This window comes from Mytilus edulis, chromosome 4 (genome assembly GCF_963676685.1).
Source record: "Mytilus edulis chromosome 4, xbMytEdul2.2, whole genome shotgun sequence".
NCBI lineage: Eukaryota > Metazoa > Mollusca > Bivalvia > Mytilida > Mytilidae > Mytilus > Mytilus edulis.
Window position 1 is genome coordinate 78,418,634 of NC_092347.1, and position 22,156 is coordinate 78,440,789.

General features: G+C 30.6%; 2 protein-coding genes across 3 annotated transcripts; one reads left to right on the forward strand and one right to left on the reverse strand.

Annotated features, from left to right (window-relative positions):
* The first annotated feature begins 209 nt into the window (after window positions 1–209).
* LOC139520607 (COP9 signalosome complex subunit 2-like) lies at window positions 210–14,695 on the forward strand. Of its 2 annotated transcripts, XM_071313424.1 has the most exons (14): window positions 210–338; window positions 2,906–3,019; window positions 4,172–4,252; window positions 4,812–4,937; window positions 5,215–5,232; window positions 5,372–5,539; window positions 6,055–6,159; window positions 6,786–6,855; window positions 7,263–7,362; window positions 8,333–8,464; window positions 8,977–9,074; window positions 9,672–9,754; window positions 12,844–12,902; window positions 14,090–14,695. In XM_071313424.1, exons 1-14 carry the CDS (start codon window positions 261–263, stop codon window positions 14,229–14,231), a joined length of 1,374 nt encoding a protein of 457 aa, XP_071169525.1. In that variant the 5' UTR covers window positions 210–260; the 3' UTR covers window positions 14,232–14,695. The 2 variants fall into 2 exon arrangements, with proteins under 2 accessions (XP_071169525.1, XP_071169526.1); XM_071313425.1 differs by lacking the exon at window positions 5,215–5,232 and having other exon boundaries at window positions 256–338.
* Window positions 14,696–15,146: 451 nt separating this feature from the next.
* Window positions 15,147–18,120, reverse strand: LOC139520608 (protein CA_C1420-like). The gene is made up of 4 exons (XM_071313427.1): window positions 17,630–18,120; window positions 16,742–16,866; window positions 16,174–16,304; window positions 15,147–15,430 (listed from the first exon to the last, which is right to left on the reverse strand). Exons 1-4 carry the CDS (start codon window positions 18,076–18,078, stop codon window positions 15,194–15,196), a joined length of 942 nt encoding a protein of 313 aa, XP_071169528.1. The 5' UTR covers window positions 18,079–18,120; the 3' UTR covers window positions 15,147–15,193.
* Between the last annotated feature and the right edge of the window lie 4,036 nt (window positions 18,121–22,156).

Consider the following 22,156-nt stretch of genomic DNA (forward strand, 5'->3'; position numbering starts at 1 on the left):
TGTGCAACTTATTACAAAAAAATAATGAAAAAGTATAATGATTATGCTTCATTTGCAAAAAAAATATAAAACAGATCTTAAAATCTAGTTAAATGTTTTATTTTAGTTGAAAAACAATTTAATTTTAAAATTTTAAAATTTAGTTTTATTTATTTATCGATTAGAAATTAAATATAAGCAAGATAAGAGTGGACAGAAAGGGAGTTAATCAAAGGCCGTCACATATCCCGGAAAGTGCGTTCCGTTATCAGATTGTTTTGATGTTTATAAAACTCACAGAAAAAAAAAATATGTCTGACGATGAATGCATGTACGATGACGACGAAGAATATGATTTAGTACGTTCACCAAGTAACATAAGACCATTAATAGTATTTCATATAGCACATGAACAGATATTGAACATATAAAAATCCCAATTTGTGCCATTCTTATTACAGGAAGAAAAAGATCTCGGATATTATACCGTCATCAAAATTATTTATAGTCTTTTTTTTTTTTTTTAGATGACCGGTATCTTTCACTTTGTATGGGAAAACCGACAAAACATAAATGACAAAGCCTTTGCAGTCGTTGTAACTTACAGAATTGTTTGAATATTGAAACATATTTATTGACATAAAGTTAAAGAGACAGATGTGCACAGATGCATGCAGCTGCAGCTTTAGGCTTTAATACTAGCATATAGTACCACCTTTTAAAATTATATATGTGTGTATTTCAGTAATTTAATAATGTAATAGCACACTCCCATTTTTCCATTACACTAATTTCTTGAAATTGGTTTTCCATTGATAATTTACTTCAATGAGGGAAAAATTGATAACAAATGATTTTATAAAGATTCAATTTTTAAAGGGAGACAACTCTATTTTATTTAAATGTACCATTTATAAACATCTTCACTCTCTCCCCCTTTGGATTTTACTAACCCTCTATGGATCCATAGGGGTCAATAGTGAATCATATAGCTTGTAATATCCTGCACATAGTTTCTTTCCGCTACATTAAAAATCTAGCCCATGTGTCCATCTACCATGTCTACTACATGTACATGTACATAGCAGAGATACAAATCATTACATATTTGATGATTTCTTATTATCTGACTCTTACTTAACAAATAACAGCTATTCAGTTTGATGTTTTACTTGTTACTTACCAAACATCCAAAGCTAAGATGACGATGTGATGTCAACCTAGGATACTAATATGAGGCAGGCATTTCCTGTAAATGGGGACGAAGTCTGTATGAATTATTTTTTTGTAACTTAAATATTTGTTAAAAAAAAGAAACTGAAATACCGTAACGTTTTCGATTTTGGCTCTGTTGTTAGGGATTTTAGTTGTGACGTTATTTAAGTTATGACGTCATATGCAATGTAAACAAAGAAACACTATCATCAGGTAACGTTTTTTCATATCAAAGAATTATTAAAAATGAAATTGGTATTGCGTTCCTTCCTTTTTTATACTAGACTGATATTCATAAATATATATTTTACTCAAAGTTTCATACAAGAGAGACTGGAAAAAGGAAGTACATTGTAGATTTCTGCGCAGATGCGTGAATTCAAAACATGACTTAAAAAAAATTGAACGATTTTGAGTTCATATTAGTACAATGAAAATTTCGGGATTTTTTTTATTTTTTTTTTTTTATTGATTTTTCTACTGTTATTGGGGACTTTGTCCCCATGTAAGGTAATTTCAGACTTTTCTGAAACCCACAGCCTTCTCGACAATATTTTCATGTATGATTGCATGTGTAATATTAAGTTATGACATTGTCAATTTGTCAGCGCAATCATTGTCCAATGACATTTTAATTTAGTTTGCAGACAATAATTTGAGAATTTAAGTGTATGGATCTCTATCATGTCTATGAAATTGTACCACATTTAGCATACTTTTATCAATCAGTCAATCTTTATTAGAGCATTTTAGTGATGTAGTAGTTACTATCTTTTTGTCTTAGGCCACACCAATTTAATTTCTTGTTCTACAGATTTTTGGACTCCAAAATTCGGGGCCAGCCATTTGAAAATTTTAAATAAAAAAATATTTGTAATATTCCTGGACTTCAACCATGTTAACATATTTACTTTAACAGTTTAATATTATTCAAAATAAGTAGAATCCTCTTTTAGAAAACTTGTTTAAAATATGATGTATTTCTCCTCTTTTTGACTAAAAAATTCTAAGTTTTCAAAGCCAAAGGTTTTTTAGTAGCACTATACAAATTCTTGGTATTTCTATATTCTTTTCTACATCAGTAAAATGACCCCTTGTCTGAGGGAGGGTTGTTCTCAACCTGAAAATAACAAACACAGGTCAAAGTACGGCTTTTTACAGGGCTTTGATTCAGACCAAACAGCAAGCTATAACTGTATAAAGGACCCTAAAATTATTAGTGTACATAATTTCGAACAGGAAAACCAACCATCTAATTTATATATCCAAACCAGCAAACTGGAAAATACCAATGAACCGCATCAACAAATGATAACTGCTGAACCACAGGCGACTGAATCAATCAGGACAGGTGCATAAACATGCGTCGGCTATGGATAGTTTTGTTTCGCCAGCACTCCAACTTTGGATAAATTGGTTTCATGCTGAAACAAATATTCTCACAGATATTTACACAGTGTGGTGGGTTGCTTATAGGTTTTAAATCGTTTTATACAGGTTTAGACTGTGATTTTAAAAACAAATGTTGATATCTTTTAAAAAAAAAACAATGTGGGAAATGGACTGATTATGTTTCCAGATGCGGGAAGCGGGAATATAAAAAAAATAAAAAATTCTGTTATGAAAAAAATATGTGCGGGCGGGTCCATCGAACAAGGAATTAAATTGGTGTGGCCTTATATACATGTACATATATGTAATTTTATTATAGGAATATTCAGAAGAAAGTAACTCTGAACCAGATGTTGACTTAGAAAATCAATATTATAATTCTAAAGCACAGAAAGATGATGACCCAAGACAAGCCCTAGAAAGTTTTCAAAAGGTACAAATACTAATTCATTTGATCATTGTTGAAGTTTTTAAGGTAAGGTTGAGTAGTATTGATGTTTTATATTTAAGTGGTAAACTCTACTCTTGAAGTGTTATCACTGTAATGCATTTAGTAAATAATTAACTTTCTGTAATTTATAAGAACAACTGAAGAATGGTCTCAAAAAAAATTTCATCTTTATTCACCATCTTATTAAAAGAAATAATTTTTGGAACAGCATTCTATAGGAAATCTAGTCAGTTTGATTTTTTATCTGTCAATCAGTAATATGGTTCTGTGGGTAGGTACTGTACTTGGCGGAATAGTCAACTATAATTTAGCTTATAGTATGTTCACATCAATAGGAAAAGCTGCACAATTGTTCTCTAAATTCTCTTTTTCAGATTGATTGAATTTTTCCTTTTATAAAGTGCTTTATAAAAGGAAAAATTCAATCAATCTGAAAAACAAATGTATATATTTTGTGAAATGATGTATTAAGTAATTGTTCTCTGCTTGACAAAGAAGTGTATGAAGCCTTGAAAAAAATAATTATGTCACTATAATCAAAAAATCTAGTGTTAAATACATTTTGTATTGACACAATACTTAATATTTGCCTCTGTTGAAGATATAGCGTACTCTCCTTCAACATTGTAGTATTTGATTTCTGCATAGTCATTGCTAAATATTCTATAAAAATTAAATACTCTATAAATATCATATACTACTATTCAAAACAGTGCAACTTGACTTGCATAGTGTAATACATTCCACACACTATCAAAATACATCTTACTGTCCTTTTGTGTTAGCCGTAGGTATATTTAAGATAAATCATAATCATTATGAGATTGGGTTCAAGATGTTTAGTTTAAAAACTCAGTCTGCATTAGATAATCCATGGTTATTCAATGATAATTTTTATAAGTGCTGTGAAATCAATGCTTCATATAACAAAATGTTAAATGCCCAGTCTGTCACAACCTGCCATGTCACTGCTGTCATGGCTGTTGAATTATATTATTATATTTCTCTTCTTGAATATGCATGATTAAGTTGCTACTAGACCTTAATAAATTAACAATCATCGTTCAATCAGTGAAATAAACAGGAATCCAATAATATTAGCATAAATTAATAAGTCATTTTGTTTTTTACTAGGTTTTAGATTTGGAAGGAAAGGATAAAGGAGAATGGGGGTTCAAAGCATTGAAACAGATGATCAAAATCAACTTCAAACTGGTATGTATAATTAATAGTTCATTTAATTTTTATTTTAAACACTCTATCTGGTAGTTATAATTTTCTTCTAGTCACACCGTAATTTTTTAGTAAGCATTAAGCATTGTTACTCTAATGTTTAGGAGATTTATACTTTTCAAGTCGAGATAATTTTGTTTGTATAGATAACATGTGGATTGATTGTTCTCAGTTCTTTAATGGCTTAATTTTTTAATACAACATCAAACTGTCTTTTTCTCCAAATTTGTGATTGTACTGCTAGGAAAAAAGGAAACCTTGCTTGAGAATGTCTCACAGAATTAGCACAAATTTTTTTACAAAGGTTGCCTTCATATTATCTTAAAATCATACAAGAAATAGATTCCATCACAAAGTTGGATGCATTAATCATGATAATTCTTAAATCAGGATTTTTATTATTCTCAAAATATTTTTTGCTGTAGTATTTTATGACATATGAATACTTTTTTCCTAACAAGTCTGATTTGAATAATGTGATAAATATTAAATGAAATAATACCTGTCAGGCTACTTGTGTATATAAAAGTGATATTAACAGGGGCACTTTGACGAAATGATGAGGCGTTATCAACAACTACTGACCTACATTAAATCAGCCGTGACCAGGAATTACTCAGAGAAGTCTATTAATTCCATCCTGGATTACATATCGACTTCAAAACAGGTACACAATGTATATTCTGTAATAAAAATAAATACTAACATAAATTAGTAGTTTTAACCAATCATTGGCAGTGTTTTCATCCTTTTGGTCTGGTGACGCATTGTCTAATCAGGCTCATTAGCAGCAATTACATATATATCTAATTCATATAAGTTTCTTTTAACAGTTTGTAAGGTACAAGCGTTTAAATCTGATGTAAAATTAGGCGGGTTTTGAAATTAATGCTAATTTTTTTTTTTTAAATGCATGTATTTAACAGTACAATATCATGTTTTAGATCCAATTTCATTCATTGGTAAGTATATAGTTCATTTTAAACAATTTGATTTCAATGTTACTGTTTGGTTAAGGTTCCAGTAAAAATATTTTTTGTTTTAAAATTGTATTTATTATTGTTCAAGTTATATAATTTTGCTTCCACTTTTACTGTTCAGATGGAGTTACTGCAGAATTTTTACGAAACAACGTTAGATGCTTTAAAGGAAGCAAAGAATGAAAGATTATGGTTTAAAACAAATACCAAGCTTGGTAAACTGTATTACGACAGAGAAGATTACAACAAACTACAGAAAATATTAAAGCAGCTCCATCAATCTTGTCAGGTGAGAAACTCGAGAGTTAAGCTCATACTATATGTACTAGATTATAAAAAATTACAGAAAATATTAAAATAGCTCCACCAATCCTGTCAGATGAGAAACTGGAGAGTTAAAGCTCATACTATATGTACTAGATTATAACAAATTACAGAAAATATTAAAATAGCTCCACCAATCTTGTCAGATGAGAAACTGCTCATTGACCATTACAACATTTTATAAAAAAAAAATCAAAGTCTCACCTGACTTCTAAGTTGAAAATGTGAAAGACATACTCCTATTTTCATTATATTGTATCTTTTTACTAATATTTATTAAAATTGTTTATTTTTTAATCATTAGATTTCTTTAATTTCAAGTAACTCTTATTTTAAAATAAAGTTCCATTTTTTTCAAAGATATAACATTTTTTTAGGTAACGAAAGTTTCTTCCATAAGGATGGTAAAACTATTTTTTCTGTAATAGACTGCCTTAACTGTAGATATATACATATCTGTAAGAATATGATCGATTTCAGACTGATGAAGGTGAAGATGATCTGAAGAAAGGGACACAACTCTTGGAAATATATGCCTTGGAAATCCAGATGTACACAGCCCAGAAAAACAATAAAAAATTAAAGGTATGTTAAAAGCAAGTTACCAGCAAAGCTTGACATGAATCATTTGTGTACCTAGTTGTACACTGCTTATATGAACAATAACAAAAAGAAATATTGCAGTTATACCATTTATCCATGATTTCACATGTTGTGGTTAATTTAAGTTGCACTTTGTAAAAAAAAAAGCTGTTTCACAAACCACATCTCTTTTGGGTAGATATATGATATTTATAGATAAATATACATGAATAGCGGCAAAAATAAATTCTAAGGTAGACCCAAAGTGTAGCAAGGGGTAGTTAAAAATTTTAGTATAAGTTTAAGAAGTTTGGGACATATAAATGTTGAAAATATGCAGCACAACCTTATATTTTAACCTTTGAAAAAATTAATAGTAGTGCTTATGAACTCTACCTTCTAGGATAATATTATTTACGCAACTTTATAGTGAAAGTGGTACAGTTTAAGCCGTATAAAGAGTTCATATGGGAAATCTCATTGTCTATATATATTTACAGAAGTGCAACTTGTAATAATTTTTTTTAATATCAATATTTAAATAAATATAAAATTGTTGATTCTTGAAAAAAAGATAAGTTGTGCTTATTGATTTGTTTATTTTGTTTTAATATGTTTGTGTTTTGTAGGCATTATATGAGCAGTCCTTACATATTAAGTCAGCAATTCCACATCCGTTAATTATGGGAGTAATAAGAGGTAAGCTTGTTAATCTATTTACTGGAATCATGTTCTGGACTTCGATAGCTCAATTTGTTACATAACTGATGAGTCAGTCAATTAGAAGAAACTAAATTAAATAATGTGCGACTTTTGACTTGGCTTATGTTTTAATTCTGTTAGGTAATCACTGATATCTTAGTCTCATATTATTCGTCAAAAGGACAAAAATGTCATTTCATAGTGATTTTTAAACATGCTTACTTTCCAAGTCAAACCAGGATTCATCTCAGATAAATCAACAAGAAACATGCTGTTTAATGTTTTATATTCTTACAATGAGAAAAGTATTATTTTTCTTCCTCTTTTTATAAGTTTAAAACAATGTAATAAAAATGAAATAATAATTGATTTTCTTCATAGTTTTAATGCACATTTATTTCCAGAATGTGGCGGCAAGATGCATTTGAGAGAAGGAGAATATGAGAAAGCACATACAGACTTTTTTGAAGCTTTTAAAAACTATGATGAATCTGGAAGTCCTAGGTAATAATTGCCTTGAAAGTTTTTTAATAGTTTTTTTTTTACCTTAGGATAAAAAATACTGTGAAAAAAGTCTTGCCTTTTGCAGAATAAAATTACAAAATCATTTTTATCCATGATGTTAGCAACAACTGACAGCATCAATGGTGTTAATGCAGAACCTCTTGGTTACATAGAAAAGCTACATGCAATCCACATTTAATTTTGATTCCAGTTACATCACTATTACAATATTAGTTACACAGTGTGTAATTGTCCTAATATGAGAATTTATCGGGTCAATAAAATTCATATCGGGTGAGGCGAATTTATCCTGATTTTGTTATTACATATTATTATATTTAAATTCAATATAAGGACAACATCAACCAAATATATTTTAGATATTTAATCTATTAGGACTATGAAGTAACTCATTTTTTAATTTTTTTTTAATTAGGTCAATGGTATAAGGGAGATAGTCCCAATTGACGTAATAAATAAGGGAGATAATTCATATTGACGTAATAAAAAATTGTACTGAAATTTATTAGGACAATATCAGCTAATCAAATTGTGAAAAATTACTCTAAATTAGAATAATGTATATTTCACTTGAATTGAGTTAACAAATTAACTACCGTTATTTGTAAAATTCATTCTTTTTTAAATAACAACAGGGACTTATATCAGTAAGTCATGTGATGTTATGCTTATACATGTATTTAAAATGTCTGGTAGTTTGAGGTAGTACTTGTGTATCTTTGATGATTTTTGCAGTTGAAGTTACATCAAATTGAAACTTAGTTTACATATTTTGATGCTATTCAAATAATGTGCCAAATAAGGATTTTAATCCAGAATTTACAGTTTACTGAACATGAAAATGTGATAGTTTGATTGGACCATGGGCACATGTTCTTGTTATTTCTCTATTGACTGAAATAATTATGTTTTTAAATTAACTTATTTGATTAAATAATTACTTTTACAGGAGAACAACTTGTTTGAAATACCTGGTTCTGGCCAACATGCTGATGAAATCAGGCATCAATCCATTTGATTCACAGGAAACTAAACCATACAAAAATGACCCAGAGATCCTTGCAATGACCAATTTGGTGAGGTAGGTCAAGCAATTATAAAAATAAAAAGTTGTGGTTTTATTGCCAATGAGACAAGTCTCTACAAGACACTAAATGACGGAGGTTAACAACTATAAAGTTATACAAAAACAATAACAAAAGTTGATTTACATCACACCATTCATATTACAGAACATAACCACTCATGATAACATAGTATTAATACATAAAATATAAAAATATGCAATATTAATGTCATTTGTAAAAAATTTACAGAGACTCGGAATAAATATATATCAGTGAACAGTTCAATTTGGAATTTTCTTTACAGTGAAGACTAAAAGTTTAGCGAGATAAATAATTTTATGTTCTTTTTTTAATAAGTTATCCAAAATAACGACCCAGAGATCTTTGTGATGACTAAATTGGTGTAGTAGATCTATTAAAGGTTATACAAAATACGGTATAAAGTGCCAAGGATATTGGTTGAAAAGACGCTATAAGAGGATGTGTACCTTCTTTTCAAAGGTTAATGATAACTTTGTATTTTCAGCTCCTATCAGAATAATGACATAAATGAATTTGAGAAAATACTTAAAACTAACAGGAGAAATATAATGGAAGATCCATTCATCAGAGAACATATTGAAGGTAAGCAATATCAAAGTATGAAACTAATAACCTTTGTAATAACAATACTTATTCTGGATCAGTTTTATAATTTTTTTATTTACCAGTCCCATTAACACGGTAGGTTGTTAATCTTTGCTAATCTTATATAAAATACATATGCAGCTGGATAGATGGTTCAGAATCAGATGATGAAGTAATATTTTTCCTATTGCATAATAAGTGGTATTTATTAGGTCATATATTTGTGAACAGCTTTTACAGTTTCAATTGAGATAGTTGAAGTTAGGTTTATTAATCTATGTAAACAATCATGCCAGAATTAGACATACTTTAAAGAGTGGAAAAATTTTAATAATATTTAAACTGTGTTTATTTTATAACATTTTAATGCTTAGCCACTTTATATATATATATATTGTACAGCTGTGAAAAAAACATGAGAAATTATCTTACCACTATACTATTTTATGTGCTGGCTCATCATCAAAATACATTTGTTTTAAAGAAAATAATAGTCTGTTATCAAGCAATCAAAGATCAGAATGAAATTAAGCACCAAAATTACAAAATGCATGATAAAAACAGATAAATGATCAATTTTGTTTTATTTTTCAGATTTACTACGAAACATCAGAACACAAGTGTTAATTAAACTAATTAACCCATACACTAGAATACAGATTCCTTTTATTTCAAAAGTTAGTAACTTAGTTGTTTTATATTTTATCAAATTGTGGTTGAAAAAATCCCTACAATTTGTCACAATTTCTCCAACAGAAATGACTACTATGATATTATATATATGAGATAACATCACCTTTTTAAAAGTGACTGAGTGATGGCCCTTTAGTTTTGTTCTTCATTTTCTTAAAATTCTGCCTCCCAATTTTTCAGTCTGCTCTTTCACCACTGAAATATGCAACAAGAAAAAGTTTTGAGAAGATATAAGGTCCAAAAAGGATTCAAGTACCCTCACCATATCAATATAAAGAATGTTTAAGATGAGCATCAATATTTCTACAAATAAAAAAATGCCAGACCCAAACAGTACAGTCATGACAGTGTACATGTACCTTTCAATTAGTGGAGCAATTTAGTTACAAATGGTTTGAACTGAACAAACCTATAAATCCCTATACCAAACTATGCAATAGCTTTTTATACGACCGCAAAATTTGAAAAATTTTTCGTCGTATATTGCTATCACGTTGGCGTCGTCGTCGTCGTCGTCGTCGTCGTCGTCGTCGTCGTCGTCCGAATACTTTTAGTTTTCGCACTCTAACTTTAGTAAAAGTGAATGGAAATCTATGAAATTTTAACACAAGGTTTATGACCACAAAAGGAAGGTTGGTAACGATTTTGGGAGTTTTGGTCCCAACATTTTAGGAATCAGGGGCCAAAAAGGGCCCAAATAAGCATTTTCTTGGTTTTCGCACTATAACTTTAGTTTAAGTGAATAGAAATCTATGAAATTTTGACACAAGGTTTATGACCACAAAAGAACGGTTGGGATTGATTTTGGGAGTTTTGGTTTCAACAGTTTAGGAATTAGGGGCCAAAAAAGGGCCCAAATAAGCATTATTCTTGGTTTTCGCACAATAACTTTAGTTTAAGTAAATAGAAATCAATGAAATTTAAACACAATGTTAATGACTACAAAAGGAAGGTTGGTATTGATTTTGGGAGTTTAGGTCCCAACAGTTTAGGAATTAGGGGCCAAAAAGGGACCCAAATAAGCATTTTTCTTGGTTTTCGCACCATAACGTTAGTATAAGTAAATAGAAATCTATGAAATTTAAACACAAGGTTTATGACCATATAAGGAAGGTTGGTATTGATTTTGGGAGTTTTGGTCCCAACAGAATAAGGGGCCCAAAGGGTCCAAAATTGAACTTTGTGTGATTTCATCAAAAATTGAATAATAGGGGTTCTTTGATATGCCGAATCTAACTATGTATGTAGATTCTTAATTTTTGGTCCCGTTTTCAAATTGGTCTACATTAAGGTCCAAAGAGTCCAAAATTAAACTTAGTTTGATTTTAACAAAAATTAAATCCTTGGGTTCTTTGATATGCTGAATCTAAAAATGTGCTTAGATTTTTAATTATTGGCCTAGTTTTCAAGTTAGTCCAAATTGGGGTCCAAAATTAAACTTTGTTTGTTTTCATCAAAAATTGAATAATTGGGGTTCTTTGATATGCCAAATCTAACTGTGTATGTAGATTCTTAATTTTTGGTCCAGTTTTCAAATTGGTCTACATTAAGGTCCAAAGGGTCCAAAATTAAACTAAGTTTGATTTTAACAAAAATTAAATTCTTGGGCTTATTTGATATGTTTTATCTAAATATGTACTTTGATTTTTGATTATGGGCCCAGTTTTCAAGTTGGTCCAAATCAGGATTCCATATCAAGTATTGTGCAATAGCAAGAAATTTTCAATTGCACAGTATTGCACAATAGCAAGAAATATCTAATTGCACAATATTGTGCAATAGCAATTAATTTTCAATTGGAGTTATCTTTCTTTGTATAGAATAGTAGTTGATAATATATGTTGGAAATTTGCCAGACATGACTATGATGTCATTTTCTATTTTTATTTGCCAATAACTTTATGTAAATAACTTCATTGGAAATTTGCCAATATAAAATGTTGCTGATGAAGCTTTTTTTCCTTATCTTATCTAAAATGTTTTTAGATAATGTATGTTGGACATTTGCCAGACATGACTATGATGTCATTTTCTATTTTTATTTGCCAATAACTTTATGTAAATAACTTCATTGGAAATTTGCCAATATAAAATGTTGCTGATGAAGTTTTTTTTATTGTTTTATACAATAAACAATGTATATTCACTTTTACTACCAACCAATCTTTACCATTCAGTGATAACAAACACTTTATTTTACATTTTAATATTTTATGATGTATTTAAAAGAGTAGTTATTGTTGCAAACTCCATTAGAAATTTGAATTAATATCAGTTTTGGAAAAAGGGAAGCGGGGATGTGAAAAAAAAGGGGGGGGGGGTTAAATTTTTCTCATTTCAGATTTCATAAATAAAAAAAAAAATTCTTCAAACATTTTTTTGAGAGGATTAATATTCAACAGCATAGTGAATTGCTCAAAGGCAAAAAAAAAACTTTTAAGTTCATTAGACCACATTCATTCTGTGTCAGAAACCTATGCTGTGTCAACTATTTAATTTTAGATTTAAAAAGTTTGAAGAAGAAATCTTTAATTGATTTGTAAAATCTTGACATTTGTTTTGTGTAAAAAAAAACATGTAATGTCAAAAATTTGATCACAATCCAAATTCAGAGCTGTATCACGCTTGAATGTTTTGTCCATACTTGCCCCAACTGTTCAGGGTTCGACCTCTGCGGTCGTATAAAGCTGCGCCCTGCGGAGCACCTGGTTATACCTGCATTAAAAAGTAAAATTGATTTGTGTATGCTCAATTATATCATACAAGTCATGAAACATTCAAAAGCAGTATACTAGAAAGTCCAACAAAAGGAATGTTACTTTAATACCGTTTTATAAAATGCGAAATACCACTTTTTGCAAAACATGATACTTTTAAAACTTCTTTCCAATGTTTGCCCCAATTCAAAGTTGAGAACTCTATTCAAATGCAGGAAAACTATTGAGAGCATCTTATGTCATCTACCATGTACACATCAAGTGCAAGTCAAGATTTACTTTTGGTTTGCGGAGTTGTATTCGTTTAAAAGAACAATTTCTTTAAATTACTAAAATAAAAAATGGTTCTATTACAGGAATTAAATATAGAGCCTGCAGAAGTGGAGAATTTACTGGTTTCCTGTATACTGGATAAGTATGTGTTATTCTATTTATAACTTATTTTTAAAATTATGTCTTTATGTAAAGTTATAACTTATATGTTTGAAATGAATTGAATTCACCAAATGAACAATATCTAGAGAAGGGCGTTATTTGGATGATGGTGTGAAATGATATTGTGGTGAAAGGGAGCATGCTAACAGCTGAGTAAGAAATGTAAAAGTCACTGTTTAACAATAGATAGAACCTTTTAGACAAATCAGACAATTAAAGATATCTAGCCATTTTGAAAGCAAGAACATAAAAATCACGCTGTCACTTAATAGTCTAAGCAGTGTCCATAGTAATGTTGTTGTCTGTCTTTTGTATGACCTATTTAACAACAAATACTAGAGATTTAACCAGTGAAACCATATTAAACCAGTCTTGACTATGCGCTATGGGCTTTGTTCATTGTTGAACTTATAGTTGTTAATGTCTGTGTCATTTTGGTCTCTTGTGGAGAGTTGTCTCATTGGCAATCATACCACATCTTCTTTTATTATTGAATTAGTTTTAATATAAACATCTTTGTCTTTATAAGCTCTTAAAATTACATAGCAAACAAGCTGAATGTGTCTTATTTCAATTGAAGTTTTGTCGATGAACAAACGTATTTTTTAACGCTATTAACCAAATAAGCAAACAACTTTTTAACTGTATGCTGACAACTTGTTTTAAATGGACTATTGCCAGAAACAAATAAAATTCAAAAATCTGTAAAATTTTGCATAAGCTTTCATGGGAATAAAACAACACATGTGTACATTTATCATTATAATTTATTTGTTTATACCCACGTAATAAATTAATGTTTAGACCTATCATCAGTTAATGGTTGCCAGGATAGTTATACCCACATAAGAAATTAATGTTTAGACCTATCATCAGTTACTTGTTGCCAGGATAGTTATATTCGAATTAGGATTAAGGTTTCAACACATCATTACTGCAAATGATGCTGATAACTAGGAAAAAGATCCTCATATAAGACCATGTTACTCTGATATAACAAACAAGAACAGACTATGATGGTAGGGCATTAAAGCTTTCCTTAATGTGGGTGTATATGAGCTTATTCACTGAAGGTTGTTTCATATCATTTGTTTTAGTACCACCTCAATGGAAAGTGATTTTAACTAGAAAACCTTATTTGTGTATCTATACGTTATTTTATTTCAGTGCCATTAATGGAAGAATTGATCAAGTTAACCAGGTTTTAGAATTAAAACGGGAATCAACTTGTGCCAGATACAATGCTTTAGATAAATGGACACAACAACTATCCAGTCTCCATGTGGCCGTCATCAATAAAACAGCTTAACTAGAAAAACTGTATAGTGTGAAACAAACTTGACAGTGTTGCACTGTGAAATTCATTCTAGAATGTTTAAGTGAAATAATAAAACTCTTATAGTTTGATCTGCATTCATCCGTGAAAAATATCAATGAAACCCAGACTTTGATAAAGATAAGCAGGAACATATGTAAACAAAGAATAAAAATATCATGTAATATAAGTAGTTGAAGAATTCTGGAGAATTTTCCAACTTATGAATTTGTAAAAACATAAACTATATGTCCAACTTCTATTTTATTGGTCTTTTTTCTATAAAACTATAATTGTGTTTTACAAGTGCTATATATATTGAATTTTACCGTGATGACAAACAATAGAAAGTAACATTTATTTCACTGTGTCCTTACACTTTTAATATGTTTTGTATGGTCATTCAGATATTTATTTCATTATGAGATTGTAATAATGCAGTAAATTTACAAATTCTGTGCTTTTGTCAATTATTTTTTAACCACAATAACTAATTTGTCTATTTGGGACTTGATTCAATCAATACACCTAACTCTGGAGGATAGGGGAATACTGGATTGACTGAAAAAGTACATTCACCTTAATAAGAGCTTTTTCAGGAAAAAAACAAAACAATACGGGCTTTTCTTATGGCCATCAACCATATACGGTAATTGCATTTTACTTGCATACATTATGATTAAATTTGAACACTGTGACCTGCTACCACCCATACAAAAATAATTAAAGTATCATCCAACCCCAACCACACATTTTTTTCTGGAATAGCCCTTAGATAATAAAAAATTGATAAGACAAAATACCATGCTATGTTCACCTCAATATGTACATAAATCTGTTTTTAAAAAGATAAAGTACACCTCAAAACATAATACACTCTCCTTATTGATACATGTAATAAAAAAAACATGCGTTTAAAGGTGTTTTTATTCAACAAAATATGAAAATATTATATATTATAAGGAATCATGAATATGTGAAGTCCGGAGAAATGAAGCAACCAACATTCCATAATAACTGGGATGATAATTTGCATAAAGATTTGGTTTCCATGATGACAATTCCCCAGCATGCATCATTCCATGAAGCATGACAAGTCCAGTGTATCCACAAGATAAAGCTTTATCAACATATTTTGCTGCTTTTACAGTCAGAACTGATTGGTCTAATGTCATTATCCACTGTCCTATTGCCTGGAATGGGAAAAAAATTGCATGCACTAAGTTTATCAAAATATAGGGTTAAAAACATGATCTGTTGACTGTGACCATGATGGACGGTTTAATCAAAATGATCTTACAAATGAAAATGTCTTCATTTCTATATTTCTAATTTTTAATTTTAGTTGTATAAGTCTTGATTCTTTTTAGTGTATTTTTTTATGCACGGTTATTTTTGCTTCAATAATGAGTTTAATTATGTATTTCATGGTGCAAATTTAATTCTAGGTCTTTTTCATTTATTTTTTTCTCCAAGGAATGTGAATATGCAGCACTATAATTTCTACTTTAAGAAAGTCATAACTTTAAAAGTAAATGAAGTCTTATATGCATTAGATATTAATTTCATTTCTCCCTAATTGCCATTATAGGATAAAACATAAACAAATGTAGAAATATACTGGTAGTATACGCACATAAAAGACATCTGAAATATGTTGTTTTTACTCTGACATACTGCATCCAGGAGAAGATCCAGGATTTTTGAAAGTTATCGTAACTCAATTTAATAGATAAAATACTGCTAAGAGTATAGAGGCAATTAATTTCATGCTAATAGATCACATAAATCATGGTGGGCATCTCCTTATGGAGTTACACATATATGATTAAAGCTTAGACTCTTTACATGTCCCACTCCAAATGATGCCTAGTCTGAGGCCCCCTGGCCATCCCTTTTTCAAAGTCCTGGATCTGCATCTGGAGCCATAACTCACCTGATCAAATGGTTCTGCCGCATCGGAGTAACCATAGGGACCAGATTTGAGGTGTGTATGAGCCAAGTCTGCACTTATAATGGTCACCACCTTCTGTGGTAAATCTTCTAAGTATTTATATAAGTTAGATCCTGAAACATGGTGTCAAATTGTCAATGCAATATGTGTGTACATAAAGGAATAATTATAGTATGTTAATTAGAGGTCTCCTGAAAGAAAAGGTCTTCAGTTTTATGTACAGACAAGAAAAGACTTGTTTTTATTGTCACAAACTTTTCATGATTATAGAAACACAAATAGTATATGAAAGATTCATTTGTATATCTTATTGGTTTTAGTGTGCACTACAGATCTAGACGTCTTTAAAATAACATTCATCAGGTATGCTTAGTTCAGAGAAAACCCATATCACAAGATATTTGGGTCTAGTAGCAAAACTCTGAGACTGACCCAAATATGATACTGATGGAACTTCAATTCACAAATAAATTCTGCAGGAAAAATGATTGTAGATTTATGATATCATGAATTCAGTATGTCTGAAGTTGTTAAGTTGTCAAAATTATACCTAGCTCTAGAAGTTCAGGAATCATACTAACATCCTGTGTATATCTTCTACTGGGTTGTGACAGTATTACAACTTTAACTCTATTGATATTTGGTAAAAAGTGCAGAGGAATAACTTCTCCCCACCTGAAATTAGTAAATGTTTCCATACCTGCCAACTTTTCAAAATGCCCATGGGGGTTTTACATGCAAAATTGCTGTTACAGTTCTAAAAAACCTTGATTGGGGCCTTCAAATGTGTTTTTATGTTGGTTTTTGGCTGATCCATACTTTGAAAGACCTATAGCCATTGAAAAATTAACTGAATTGTTAAAATTATGGACAAAATTGCTCTTTCAAAATTTCCATTTGGGAGCTTTCATGGGGGAAATCCCCCGCAAATAGTGACAGTTGGCAGGTATGTATTTCACAAATGCAGATATTTTTGAAAGTTATATTAAAGAAACTCTTTGGTCATTTTACATTCACATTTATTATAAATGCAAATTACTAAGCACTTGAAAGGGCTATATAAATATTAATATACATCAGTTATAATGTGGATGATAGCCCTTGGCTTGATTTATGACTAGTGATCTTAATTGATAATAGAAAACCTTTGTAACTGAATGTTATTTTCTGAGGTAACTTTAAAAACAAATTATTCTATGTTTTATTTGGTGTCCTTAAATAAATAATTCCACTTGAACTGAACACTTTCACTTGTCCCATTGGTACCCTAGTCTCATTCTCATTTCCTGGTTTATCACTAGCTTTGATATTTTGCCCATGGTATTATATTGTATACTTCTGTATGTTCACCTTTTGTTATCTTGAGTTTTTTTAAGTGGTTCAGTAATTGGTGTTATCTATTTCATAACAATTTTCACTCACACCCTTTTATGCGTACCTTAAAGGAAATAGTTCTGCACTCTGACCTGGTGGACCAAATGCACTCAACCCACTTACATTTGTATAAGTCTTCATGGCTTGAATTAAATCAATAGACGTAGAATTGTCTATTTTTATCTTTATTGAGTAACAGCATGGTGGACATTGACAGTTGTCCGTATCTGCCTGTCCATATCCAGCAGGATTCAGGTAAAACACAAAGTTGTTTAAATCTGATAAACCATGTGGTGTGCTTAAGAAAACAAGATCAGGATCCAGTGAATCAATCACTTGTCCAACTTCTTGACATGATTTGTGTAATATCTCTGCTTCATTCTTTGCAGTTGCATTGGTAGTGTTGAAATGAGTTGGATCCAATGCAATTCCACCATGTGGCATTACAAATGTCCCAATAATTCTAGAATGGATGAGTTTTAAAACAATTAAAATCACAGCGGTAAACAACATTTCTACTTTCGGTTTGAAGTTTTGTTGATTTGAAGTGATCGGAAATTTAGCGGAAAATAACGACCGACACTCGGATTTGAAATGAAAGTGAAAATAGACGACGTGTCGCGAATAAAAGATAGATTATATAAAGAAGAAGATTCATTCCATCTTATAGCCTCTGTGAACATATTTAACATAAATTCATTGTGATTATAATCGAGTTTGATCGTGATTAATTGAAATCAGGAAAAATAGGGGAAAATGTCATGAATAAAACAAGGATTTTTATTTTAACTATACAAATCCTTTGATCAATATAAAATTGATATATATATATTTTTGGACAAGCGCACACCAAACAGTGACAGGATAGTCAACCTAATGACGGGGTCAATTAGTGGTAGAAGTGATTGTCATTCTCTACTTTAACGTGCGGCCGTATCAAAATTGTACCTTAGTATTTTGATATTATTTTCACGTACGTTCATTTATGATCCAGAAAAAAAATCCATTCAGAGTTTATTTTGTAAATGCACGATTATTTCCTACAAAATTCCACTACGGTAATTTTGTTTTTGAATCCATATTGAATTATAGAAAATTGGGTTTTAACCCGACAACCTCTTACCAAACCATTTGTTATGAAATCGAATAACTAATGCTTCATTTTATATCTCCAAATATTTAGAACAATTGTACAATATTCAATGTTTACTACAAACATTTTTAAGACGAGGACCAATGTGACATATTTTAATTAAATGCTGATTTTTAAACGTTTAATTTTGTAGCAACGTTTCTTAAAGTTTGCCTTTTTACTGAAGGGTTCGATTGTTGATACATACTTTCCACAGGGACTCGGACAGCAGATTAAAATCCTAGGATTTTTCAGTATACGGATATGGATATGGATAGTAAACTGCACATTGCTAGAAAACTAAGAAATATTGATGTCAACGTCGAATACGTTAAGATTCCCTGTGATATTTAGCTATGTTGAAAGACATGCATAATGTAAAATAATAAACATATATTTTTTTTATAGTTTCAACAAGGCTTATATTTGTATATATCACTATACAAATCCTTTGTTTTTAAGAAAACTTGTAAGATTCAAGGTTTGCATCTAGTGGAAATATCTTGATAAGGGCCCGATTATCTTTTAAGAAGCTGGATTCATTTTCTCTGCATTATTCGTTTAAATTGCACCGGCAATATCAGACATGTCACAGCATTTTGAGCCCTGTGAGCAGTAAATTGCAAACCAAGGCAAAAGTTAAATGAAAATTGTGGAAGAGATGGTTCAATTATTTATTATCGATTGTCATAAAAATTATCTAAAGTATCAACAGTTTTTGTACTGGACTGTTTTCCACTATCCTAAACACTTTTCAGAAGTCGATTATCAGATTTCGTATACATGTATGTGCATTCTTTTTAAAAGATTCAATATTCTGATAACGGATGAACGGTATGTTTATATGCATGTCTCCACTTAATTTATAGAAAAATGAACAGAGAATGTGTACCATGCATATTCCTTGAAATTTTTAGGGCATTGCGTAAAATTTTCATAACATTCGGTGCCCTCTTTTTTTGCCCACTTTTTCCTTTATTCTTATGAGGCTGACTTCAAACGAGACTTCTTAGGAAACAAGCAAAGAAGTTTTCTGCTATATAGATAACTATCTATCACTAGATAATTCAAAATTTGGTGACTATGTTGAACGCATATATTCCATCGAACTAGAGATAAGGGATACAACAAATACAGTTAAATCTGCCTCATATCTTGAATTACATCTAGAAATTGACAACAAAATCGGTTAAAAACAAAATTTTACGACAAAAGAGACGATTTTGTTTCCCAATTGTGAACTTTCCACTTCTATGTATCAACATTCCAGCAGTGTATATATATCTCCCAATTGATACAATATTCCCGGGCTTGTATTACCTAATAAGATTTCCTTGATAGAGGGTTGCTGCTCACAAGAGTTCCAAATGGTTAAGTAAATTACAGTTAGTTGATATCATCCCTTCGTAAATTTTGTTGAAGCCATCACGTGTTGGTTGACTGTTATGGTATATCTGTATCAAACATATTATCGGATATATTCCTTATATGTCGTAACTACCACCCCGTTCCCTTTCCACTAATGTGACCTACCGAATTAGACCGGGCTATTTACCGGGTTTGTAATAATATGGGCAACACGACGGATGCCAAATGTGGAGCAGGATATGCTCACCCTTCTGGAGCAACTGAGATCGCCCCCAGTTTTTTGTGGGGTTCGTGTTGCAAAGTCTTTAGTTTTCTTTGTTATGTCTTGTGTACTATTTGTCTGTTTGTCTTTTTCTTTTTTAGCCATTGCGTTATCAGTTTATTTTCGATCTATTAGTTTGAACGTTCTTCTGGTATCTTCCGCCCCTCTTTTACGAGACAACCTGACGTATGTGTGTACAGCATCTTACAAGATCAACACCGTTTATGTTACCTCTGCTGCGGCAGGGGCATAAAAACCAAAAACATTCATGGGAATTTGCGTGTTTAATGGGAAGCTTCAATCTTGAAATGCATTTTTTTCTTCTCACAAAATCTAATATATGAGGCAGTCGATACAAAATAGTACAGAAAGTCTTTTTGATAAACTTTACAGGACACCTTGCTTACGTTCGTTTAAATATTTAAAAAAAAAATGTTTATCCGAAAGAAAAAAGAAAAGAAAAAATTGGCAGTTAAAACGGAAAAAGACGTTAACTATTAAATGTTGTCCTTGAGCAAGTGTAGAATCATTCGTTACCAAGAACAAAGCTATATTGATCAGAAACTGTTTACGGCAGTAAAGAGACAAAGGGTAAACAATTGTCATCATCTCTACCCATGTCTAGAGAAAGGATGAAAATGTTTAAACGTAGGGAAAATGTTAAATTTATGTTATCTCGTGGTTTTATAATAACCGGGGTAAAAACCCTCATTTAGCATTTTAAAACATTTAAACTATTACATGGAAAATGATTGAAATATATGAAATAGTTCAGCAGAATCTTTATAAAACAAAAAGTGGAGAGAGGAGTTGAAGGTGTGTCTAGCTTACAGCTTACGGATATGAGGAAAAGTAACTGTTTTATAGATCACAAATCTGCTACCGATAATTACGAACTTCTTGGAACTTTGTATTGTTTTCGTTATTGTACCTTTTTGCATGGACTAACTCATATGTACATAATATGACCATAATATGAAGATTGATATGAACATTGCTGTGAATTAATCCAATGATTATGAAAGTTTCTGAGTTCGTTATCATTAACCTTGCTTTGTCCGTAACCAAAACAATTTTTCTATGTGCCAGTTTACAAACTTACATCGTAAAAAGACTATTATAGTAGTAGTACTCATACAGCAGATGACAGTGTGAAAAGCTAACAGAGGACAGGTGATGTCAAAACTCAGACTTTCAAATTTCAATTGAACCACTCTTCCTGTTTTTTTACGCATGTTTCCTGCAGGGAGGGGGAAAGGGTGGTGTTCAAAATGTTTAATATTTAAAGCATATACCCAGCATTTTGTGCATGAATTAAGAAATGAAAGGTTTAGTCAATAAGATAGATACCTGACGGCACATATGATTTAAAGACATCTATAAACTAGCATAGTCTACTAGAATGGACAACAAATGTAAACAATCTACCAAGCACAAAATTCTCCAAAAGACCATTTCTTAAAAAACAAAGAGTGCACACGCTGAAATGTCTCGCCTTTTTTACTAATCATTGATATACTATTGATAGTAGTAAATATACAGCTTAACTACAACTATCACATATAAAACGTAACTAATCCAAGAAAATGAGGTCATGTAATATAAACCAAACAAGAAATACATGTAAACCTTATATTAATTAATTCAATACACTTAAAATAGTTGAACTATTGCTTATAGTTTCTAAGAAACAGACTTAACCAAGAAAACTAAACATTAACTAATGAACCATGAAAATGAGGTCAAGGTCAGATGAACCATGGCAGGCAGACATGTACAGCTTACAATTCTTACATGCAACAAATTACAGAAGACGGCGCACAGACAGA

What these genes read in the sequence shown, in the direction of transcription:
- LOC139520607 (XM_071313424.1), top strand. Translation starts at nt 261, where the DNA reads ATGTTTATAAAACTCACAGAAAAAAAAAATATGTCTGACGATGAATGC. An exon ending in AGCTCCATCAATCTTGTCAG is followed by an intron (nt 5,540 to 6,054) that starts GTGAGAAACTCG and finishes GATCGATTTCAG; the next exon opens with ACTGATGAAGGTGAAGATGA. An exon ending in GTTTCCTGTATACTGGATAA is followed by an intron (nt 12,903 to 14,089) that starts GTATGTGTTATT and finishes ATTTTATTTCAG; the next exon opens with TGCCATTAATGGAAGAATTG.
- LOC139520608 (XM_071313427.1), bottom strand. Translation starts at nt 18,078, where the DNA reads ATGTTGTTTACCGCTGTGATTTTAATTGTTTTAAAACTCATCCATTCT. An exon ending in GCAGAACTATTTCCTTTAAG is followed by an intron (nt 16,867 to 17,629) that starts GTACGCATAAAA and finishes TACTAATTTCAG; the next exon opens with GTGGGGAGAAGTTATTCCTC. An exon ending in CGGCAGAACCATTTGATCAG is followed by an intron (nt 15,431 to 16,173) that starts GTGAGTTATGGC and finishes TTCCCATTCCAG; the next exon opens with GCAATAGGACAGTGGATAAT.